This window comes from Branchiostoma belcheri, unplaced genomic scaffold (assembly GCF_001625305.1).
Source record: "Branchiostoma belcheri isolate BF01 breed outbred unplaced genomic scaffold, Haploidv18h27 scaffold24, whole genome shotgun sequence".
Taxonomy (NCBI): domain Eukaryota; kingdom Metazoa; phylum Chordata; class Leptocardii; order Amphioxiformes; family Branchiostomatidae; genus Branchiostoma; species Branchiostoma belcheri.
In genome coordinates this window covers 2,423,274-2,431,574 of record NW_017803843.1, presented here as the reverse complement: position 1 = coordinate 2,431,574, position 8,301 = coordinate 2,423,274, and the positions used below count along the sequence as shown (strand labels likewise).

General features: G+C 40.9%; 3 protein-coding genes across 3 annotated transcripts in view; 1 reads left to right on the top strand and 2 right to left on the bottom strand.

Annotated features, from left to right (window-relative positions):
* Positions 1–20: 20 nt before the first annotated feature.
* On the bottom strand, positions 21–2,047 carry LOC109470941 (centrosomal protein of 164 kDa-like). Its single transcript, XM_019770036.1, has 5 exons — positions 1,824–2,047; positions 1,538–1,665; positions 889–993; positions 112–726; positions 21–33 (listed from the first exon to the last, which is right to left on the bottom strand). The coding sequence occupies exons 1-5, from the start codon at positions 1,917–1,919 to the stop codon at positions 21–23; spliced, it is 957 nt and encodes a 318-aa protein (XP_019625595.1). The 5' UTR covers positions 1,920–2,047.
* A 170-nt stretch (positions 2,048–2,217) lies between these two features.
* Positions 2,218–7,961, bottom strand: LOC109470940 (centrosomal protein of 164 kDa-like). Its single transcript, XM_019770035.1, has 16 exons — positions 7,955–7,961; positions 7,673–7,787; positions 6,938–7,062; positions 6,614–6,699; positions 6,288–6,434; positions 5,727–5,852; positions 5,403–5,474; positions 5,038–5,124; positions 4,817–4,885; positions 4,555–4,628; positions 4,059–4,235; positions 3,761–3,892; positions 3,364–3,568; positions 3,015–3,212; positions 2,758–2,880; positions 2,218–2,468 (listed from the first exon to the last, which is right to left on the bottom strand). Exons 1-16 carry the CDS (start codon positions 7,959–7,961, stop codon positions 2,226–2,228), a joined length of 1,986 nt encoding a protein of 661 aa, XP_019625594.1. The 3' UTR covers positions 2,218–2,225.
* Positions 7,962–7,994: 33 nt separating this feature from the next.
* LOC109470938 (cysteine-rich PDZ-binding protein-like) overlaps positions 7,995–8,301 on the top strand; it is a 2,373-nt gene continuing 2,066 nt past the window's right edge. The window contains exon 1 of the mRNA XM_019770034.1: positions 7,995–7,998. Within this exon, the coding sequence (XP_019625593.1) occupies positions 7,995–7,998 (4 nt within the window). The remainder of the gene's footprint in view (positions 7,999–8,301) is intronic.

Below are 8,301 nucleotides of genomic sequence, written 5' to 3'. Positions count from 1 at the left end.
TTCATACCTTAGCCATGTTGCTAAACCTTACGACTAGACAAAGTAACAATTTCCCTGACTAATATACGAATACCCAGTATGTAGTGAAATGACAGATTAAAACACAAGCACAAGAGCAGGCATCTAACCTGTAGCAACATGGATGTTGCTGGTGATGCTGCTCCTATCTGGTTGACCATGTCCCTACGCCACTCTTGCTTGGCCACCTTCAGGCCTGCCTGCTGCCTCTGGAGTGAAGACTTCTGTTTCTGCAGAAACTCCTTAGCTGCCTGGATGGAGTCTGCTTCCCTGTTGAGTGCTCGTAAGTTCCTGTCCCACTGGTGCATGCTGCTGTTGTCACCAAGGTTGTCCAGCATGGCAGAGTCATGTAAGTCTCGGATCCAGTCCTGTCTGGGGTTTCTGTATGCAGTGAAGGACTCGCCATCAATGTCACTGTCAGCTCTACTATGTTCACTCTCTTTTCTCCTTCTTCTTGTACTTCTGTATGCCCTGTCATCCTCCTTGTCTCCCCTTTGGTCATCAGATGACCAGCCATCCAGCAGACTCCTCAGAGACGCTCTGTCCTGTCGAGGTGCAGGTGTGTCATCAGCAGGCTCCTCTGTTGGTTCAGGATGGACTCCATTTGTTCTGGGCTCCCCTGCTGAATTTCCATCCTTCATCTCACCAATACTGGCTCGTAATCTCTGGTATTCAGAACCACTTTCCTTTATCTTCTTTTTCAAGTCCCTGGTAAAATAAACACCCTTATTGTAAACAACATCATGCATCAGCCTTCATCTGGTCAAGATCATTCTGTGATGTGACAAGCATTTTCTCAGATTTACTAAGTGCTGGGGCCTTGAGGGTATTTCTGTTCAAAACACTACTGTGATAAGGAAGGAAACCAACTTGAGCTGTCCTTCATGGTGATCCCTGCTCTGCTTCAGTCTCTGGATCTCCCTCTCCAGCTCTTTCCTGGCCTTCTCAGTCTTCTCGAGCTCCTTCTGCTCCTTCCTGTAGAGAAGTTTATGGTGTTCTGTTATTCAAACCTTGGAACCATGCTCTTTTGTCTTCAACTTGCTTTAAAGAGGAGTTAAGGAGGCAGTCTACATAAGAGCTCACAGACCTACCCTGAACAGAGACGGGGGGCGACACAAGTTATCTGGCACGTATGACCCGCTACTACGGTCACGTGTCTCTGACGTCACGTTCCAAGAGTAGACGGGTCCATTCCGTGAACAAGGTTGATGGAGTCAACCGAAAATTTGGGGTAAGTCCCAATTCTATATCTAGTGTTGGAAGTTAAAGTTCAGTCTTTATTTCATAATGATTTGTACCAACACAGATGAACTTTCATGCTAAGTTGCTTTAAAGGTATCTATGTGAATGAACGGTCTATGGAATTGAATTGTTGGATGACACTCCACTGAGTAAACAAAGCAAACTGTTCCAACTGCTCCATTTCACAATCACAATTGTCTTCAGTAGCCATTACGTTCCATTATTGTACATTATTAGTTTTAGTAACGTCTAAGTAAATGGTCTCCTTCCACCTTACCTGAGTAATCTGTGTATGTCTTCTCTCTCCTGTGAGGCCAGCTCAGATGACTCATTAGTGTTGACATCCTTTCCAAGAGACTTCCTTTTCTGATTAAGTTCACGTCTCATTGTCTGTAACTCTTCCTCCTGTAGGCCAAGAAATAAGTATCACAATGTGCAACTTTTAAAAGTTAAAACACTATGTTGAGAATGAAAAGAAGGGGGTCAAGGTTGTGAGGAGATTTGTTTTTCACTCCACAATTTTCCACCAAGTCCACCTAGCAGTGTATGTATAGTGTACTGACCTCCTTATCCAGATCTTTGCTTGTCTGCTGAAGGTCCTTCTTTCTCCTGTCCAGCTTCTCTTCCATCTGCTTGACCTCACCTTGCCAGTTCTCCATCTCTTTGGTCTTGGCCTTCTTGTCACGCTCAAGTTCTCCTAGCTTCTTTTCATTTTCTTTAGCATGTTTCTGAAGATCTGCCTCCAGCTTTTTCTCAAGGGCAGACTTTTCTTTTTGTTCCTACATGGACAAACATAGCAGTGGGATGTCAACGAGAATCACTCCAAAAGTGACTGATGCCTGAAGTATTACAAGTAAAATGTTACGAACTACAAACTGCTCTCTAACCATCTTACGCAGAACAATGCAATCTACGCTACAGTACCTAAGTTACATGACAACNCCACAATTTTCCACCAAGTCCACCTAGCAGTGTATGTATAGTGTACTGACCTCCTTATCCAGATCTTTGCTTGTCTGCTGAAGGTCCTTCTTTCTCCTGTCCAGCTTCTCTTCCATCTGCTTGACCTCACCTTGCCAGTTCTCCATCTCTTTGGTCTTGGCCTTCTTGTCACGCTCAAGTTCTCCTAGCTTCTTTTCATTTTCTTTAGCATGTTTCTGAAGATCTGCCTCCAGCTTTTTCTCAAGGGCAGACTTTTCTTTTTGTTCCTACATGGACAAACATAGAATCACTCCAAAAGTGACTGATGCCTGAAGTATTACAAGTAAAATGTTACGAACTACAAACTGCTCTCTAACCATCTTACGCAGAACAATGCAATCTATGCTACAGTACCTAAGTTACATGACAACATTTTGATACATTTTGTTTACAACTGCAGTATACATGTTTAGGTCCCTTATCCACATAATTCAAACCTATTGTGACATTAGTATCTGCTGATGATTGAGAATTTAAACATAACCCTATCTCCTGTTCTCTACCACAGTGACTTACTTTCTCTTTATGTTCCTGTTGTAGACTGGCCAACCTCTCTTGATGTTTCTCTTTCAGCCTGTCCATTTCCTTCTGGTGCTTCTGTTCAATTTCTGCTCTCCTTTCTTCTAGAACATCACTCAACTGAACAAACAACAAAACAAACAAGACAAAATTTATCTTCTATTGAAATCAACAGCTTGTATTGTGTTACAGTCAGAGTCACTCCTATTGATATTTTATTTCTAAACTATAGAAGTCTCAAGCTGCTGACTTACCTCATGTTCATAGTCCTCCACAGCCTGCTGCCGGGTGCCTGCTGCCTTCTGTACCTGCTCCTCCCTCTGAGTTCTCTCCTGCTGCAGCTCCCTCTCCTGCTGAGCCAGCTCCTCCATGGCCTGGTCATGCTCGTCCTGCAGCTCTCCTCTCCTCTGGGCAGCTGTTTCTTCATGTTCAGCCTTGATTTCATCTAACATCTGAAGAGAAACAATCCAAAGTACTGAAGTTATACAACCAATATGTGTAGTTTTAATCAGACATGCCTTTTTTGCTCCATTGATCTTCCTCCTTTCAATTTTCTTTCCCCACCCCTCACACACTCATCCACAAACAATAACGATGTCCCACCTGGTCCAGCTCTTCCTCAAGCTGTGCTTTGTACTGCTGTAGTTCCTTGTCATGTTCCTGCTTTAACCTGGACCTCTCCTGTTCAGCAGCATTCTCCTCTTCCTCTGCAGCCTTCCTCGCAGCCTTCTGCTTCTTAGTTTCCTCCTCAGCCTCCAATTTTGACATTTCATTACGTAACTTATCCAACGCAGTCTTTGACTCTTTCCTAAAATGTGGTAGATACAACATGGATTATATCTTCTATTCTACAAGAAATGAATACACAAAAAGCTCAGGACTCAACAACATGAGTTTGTGTACCTGAGTCTTCATTTGCAGCACTTGCAATATTGCAGATATTTTAATTTCTACATTGAGTTGAGTGATATGATGGTACAAACTAAAAGACCACAGGTACCTGATCCTGTTTTCCTCCTCTTCCCTCTCCCGTGCCAGCTGACTGCGAAGCTTCTGTAGGGCATCCTGTTGGCCTTCCTTTAAAGCAGCCTCCTCATTGGTTGTTTCCTCTTTTATCTTTAGCCTTAGAGATCTAAATGTATGACATTGAAATAACACAGTAAGGTAAGGATGCTGGTTGTTGCTAATATCAAGCTTGTCGTTTTGGGTAAGTATAGTTTAAGTTGATATTCACAGCAAACATTATCTAAAAGCAAGTACACATTGTACAAGTACATGTACAATCCAGTGACACATACCTGAGGTTCATTTCTTTCTCCTGATTCAATTTGACCCTCTCCTTCTCCTCCTCTTCTTTCACCTTCTCTCGTAGCTTTTCCAGTTCTTTTTCCTTTTCTTCCATAAGAGCCATCCTAGCCTTCTCACCTTCTTCATCATCATCATCCTGTATTTGCAATGCAGGCACTTTCCTTATCCTGCAATCCAAGGCACATGTTTCAGTTTTAGTCACAGTCTTGTTAAAGTGGGACAAAACATGAACAGACTTGATGTCAAATGTCGAGAAGTAACATCAACAAACTATATGAAATATTGAAACAACAAGCCAATGAAATCCAAAGTGATTTGGTTTATACAATTCAGGACAATATATATTTCATAACCTCAAGCATCATGGCATGAGTGAATGATTCCATCATATTTCTTTGCTCTCATGTTTTCAATTATATACATTGATTAGCATTATTGACACAAACAAAACTGTCACACATAATTCATTCAGATATTTGTGCCTACCTGTCAGTTGTTACTGCAGGTTTGGGGCTTTCCTGATGCTTCTCTAACTGAAAAGATGGTCTTAAAACTGCATCCTGTACAAATGGTCCAACAGTGAATGGAAAGAACAATGTTTTAATCAATGTTATCACTGAAATTGATGTAACGCATCTTATCTAAAACTGGCCTAGTGTGTGCTATTTCATACTAGTATGACTTTCTGCTCCTACATGAGATCCTACAAACAAAGACAGACAGCTGTGTGTGTAAAATGAAAACTCACAGGAGACATGGAGGATCCTGACTTCATGGACCTGTTCATGCTGTCAAGTGGATTAGGGATGCCAAAATCCTGCATGATGTGAACAAACAGAATCTGATGTTTTCCCCATTCCAACCACAGTAAACTTTCTGTCTTGCTGAAAACCCAACAAACCCAACATGATTATTAAATAAAATCCCAATATCTAACAATTCTAGAACACAGCATCAATAGTAACTTACCACATCCTTCCCATCATCATCATCAGACTCTTCAGACGACCCTCCAAGCATTTGTCTGTCCTCCGGTTTGTCACTACCTTCTGAAGACTGAAAAACAGATTTCATTAGACTTATTACACATTGTCAAGCAATGCACATAACTGTGTTATTGTATACAGTAACACACCTGTTTGTATATATGTGAGGTTTCCATATTTTCTAATCTCAATAGATTTACATGTAGTATTTGCAAGACTGCATGCAATCATCTTAGATTGTTAAATACATGTACACAAGAATCTGATATAATACATGTACACTGTGTATATAAATGACCTACAGAGAAGAAAGTACATAAATTATATTGCAAAACTCAAAGTTCCCACCTCATATCCCAGATTTCCAATGTCAAGGTCATCGAGGTTGAACTGTTTACCCTTGCCAAGGCCTGCTGAGCTCTAAGAGGGAAGAATTTGATGTATTCATTGGTACATGTCCACTGAAGAAAGTACTGAGGTGTGCTATGTCAAACTGCTGCATTTAGGAGACGTGCACTTACAACCTTTACACAATCAGTATCAGCACCAAAAAGTAAAGCAACATCCTCCAGAGTTCTCCATACACATTACAAGACAGGTATCATAACAGATTAACTCTACAACTATAAGTTCAACATCATCACACAGCTGAGATTATCACACAACTCTTACCTCACTGTCATCATCCCTGTCGAGGCTTGTTAAAAGGTTGATCCCCTCCCCAACACCACCGGACCTGTTCAGGCTTCCACCCAAGCCTCGGGGCACGTCCATACCCAGGCTGCCAGGACCTCCTCTCTAGGACATACCATCAGTTAAGAATAAGCTTTTGTAAGCCTTTGTTATCTTGGTACAGGACTTTGTTCCCTACAAAATCTCTCCTTTCTAATTAGTCATAACCCTGTGAGTCCAGGACTGAACCTGAAATTCAACACTGTAAGGCTACAAACATGGTCTGTGAACAACAGGTGCAAAATCCAGTGATATGACAATCAACAGTCATTACAGTAATCAATAGTGTTTTATCATGAATACAGAGTGGCACAATTATAAGTAACTCTTCATATTGGTATGCTGTAAACTATTGTTTGGCTTGCTACTTGATAGTCATGATATTTCTGGTAAAGTTCATAATTTTTTAAAATTCTGTCTCTACATGTTATAACAATATAACCCTTCAACCCTGTGTTGGTATGCATTAACATGTGATAAAAAGTTAATGATTAAGCTGACCAGTGATCCCAGTGGAGACAAAGGTTCAGTTTTCAGGGGAGCCAGACTGCCGAGCCCTCCTGACCGACCAGTGCTGCCTAAAGAACCGGTTAATGGACCCAGGGTTCCCAGGGGGCTGGTGGGCTCACCCTTTAGCAGACCGAGTCCCTGGGAAAAATACAGCCGATAATGTGAAATCCTGTTGAACTGTCTCTGGTAAAAATAAAAGATCACAATAAGCATAATTATCACTGAACCATCATTGTGCATGTTGGTGCAGCATATATACAACGGTTGCATATTACTATACATGATATACATTGTACATTGTACCGACCATACAGTACCTGTGTTTGTGCCTTCAATGCTGGGGAGTTTCCACCCTTTTCCTTTTTCTCCTTTTTCTTCTTTCCTGGCTTCTTACCAGATGAACCTAAAATACATTTTGTACATATGGAATATAACATACATTTGTACTGCAAATGAATTCAATTTACACACACTGTTTTTCAATGTTTTGCCACAAAGCATGCTCACAATAAAACTAGTTGTTGTTGTTGTCCTTGTTTAACATCTAATATATCACTAGACATGGTCACTTGGTGCTCGTTTTCGCGTGGTTCAGTTCAGAGTCAAAAAGTCTCTCTAGGTATTTAACTCTTGGTGATTACCTCCTCCTTTCTTCTTGTCCCTTTCTTCCTGCACCATCTTGCGGTAGTACTCATCACATGGATGATCCCACACACTGTCTCCGGTGGCAAAGTTGAAGTAGTAGATATCACCATTGCCATCTTGACTGTATGTCAAAAAGTGGAATACAAAAATGACATGAGAATGATTACCTACAGCTGCACACTAAACTGGTTTCAGTACTGAAGGTGTTTTATTAATGACTTAATTAATGTCATCCCATATACTAGTAGTGTACTTCTCAAAATGATTATTGCCATTGTGCCACCTTCTACATAGACCCTCTATACAGTACAATTGTAGTAATTTTTGTAACACATCACTATGGTACTAAATTTCAACTGTGCCAACAACTGTCACCTCAATGCCCTAATCATAGGAAATCATTGAGTCAGTGTCAATGGCCAAAAAAGAAACATTTTTCTTTTTTGGCCATTGACACTCAATGATTTCCTATGATCCTTCCTTTGTCATGTCAAAGTTACAAGAATAAAAAAGTGATTTGAATTGGATCATTGAAAATGCCCTAAGGCCCTACTCGGTCCTAAACAAATGACACTGATCAATCTCCCATGTTTACGCACTGTCAGTCTGTGGTACTAGTAAACTGTGCATGACATTTGTTGCGAATGTCAAAGGTTTGCATGAGTAGCTAATAGGCTGATAGCTACAGTCAGTTTTTGCAAGTACATGTACATTTATACATGTAGCCCTACCATGGTTTCCAGTCGTCAGGCAGTGGAGCATTGATTCCTTCTCTGGCAATCCACAGTAAGTCTTGATCTTTAGGCAGTTGGAGTCCCAAAACCTCCAATGCATACTCACGTATTTCTGTTGAGAATTTTAAATATTATAAGTGATATTACACTGAACACTTATACTAGAGTCAACATAAATGACAACAGAGTCAACATAAATATGGGAACATACCACAAAAATTCTGTGTTATTCCTATGAAATTATGACAAATGCATGATGTCAAGTTTTGGACTTTATACTCGTCATCAAGGAAGTTATCAAATTGACACAATGCTTATTATGGGTTCACCACACCACGAAGTGGTGTGGTGAAACCATATTGCTTCTTCTCCTCCTTCTCCTCCTGCCATTTCTTTAAATGGATTCAGCTTCTTCATTTTAGGGCCTAAGGTCCTGAAATTTGGTATGGAGGTACAGTGGGCAAATACCCCTAGGCGTTTTTTAAATTTTTGTGATACAAGCTTTTACAATCGTTTTATTTGCTTTTTTAGCGGTCCCCATAGGAAAGTACTGTGCGGGGGCGTACGCGCGTGACGTAATAAGAAAGAAATTCGGCGGCATGCCCATATATGGGCATGCAAGCATG

Bases quoted from the DNA above. Each gene is read 5' to 3' on its own strand.
- LOC109470941 (XM_019770036.1), bottom strand. From the start codon at position 1,919: ATGGAGAACTGGCAAGGTGAGGTCAAGCAGATGGAAGAGAAGCTGGAC. The intron at 994-1,537 runs GTAAGGTGGAAG...ACTTCTCTACAG, and splicing joins GACATACACAGATTACTCAG to GAAGGAGCAGAAGGAGCTCG. The intron at 727-888 runs GTTGGTTTCCTT...TTATTTTACCAG, and splicing joins CACCATGAAGGACAGCTCAA to GGACTTGAAAAAGAAGATAA.
- LOC109470940 (XM_019770035.1), bottom strand. The intron at 6,435-6,613 runs GTACTGTATGGT...TATTTTTCCCAG, and splicing joins CATTGAAGGCACAAACACAG to GGACTCGGTCTGCTAAAGGG. The intron at 4,236-4,554 runs GTAGGCACAAAT...CTTGGATTGCAG, and splicing joins CCTGCAGTAACAACTGACAG to GATAAGGAAAGTGCCTGCAT.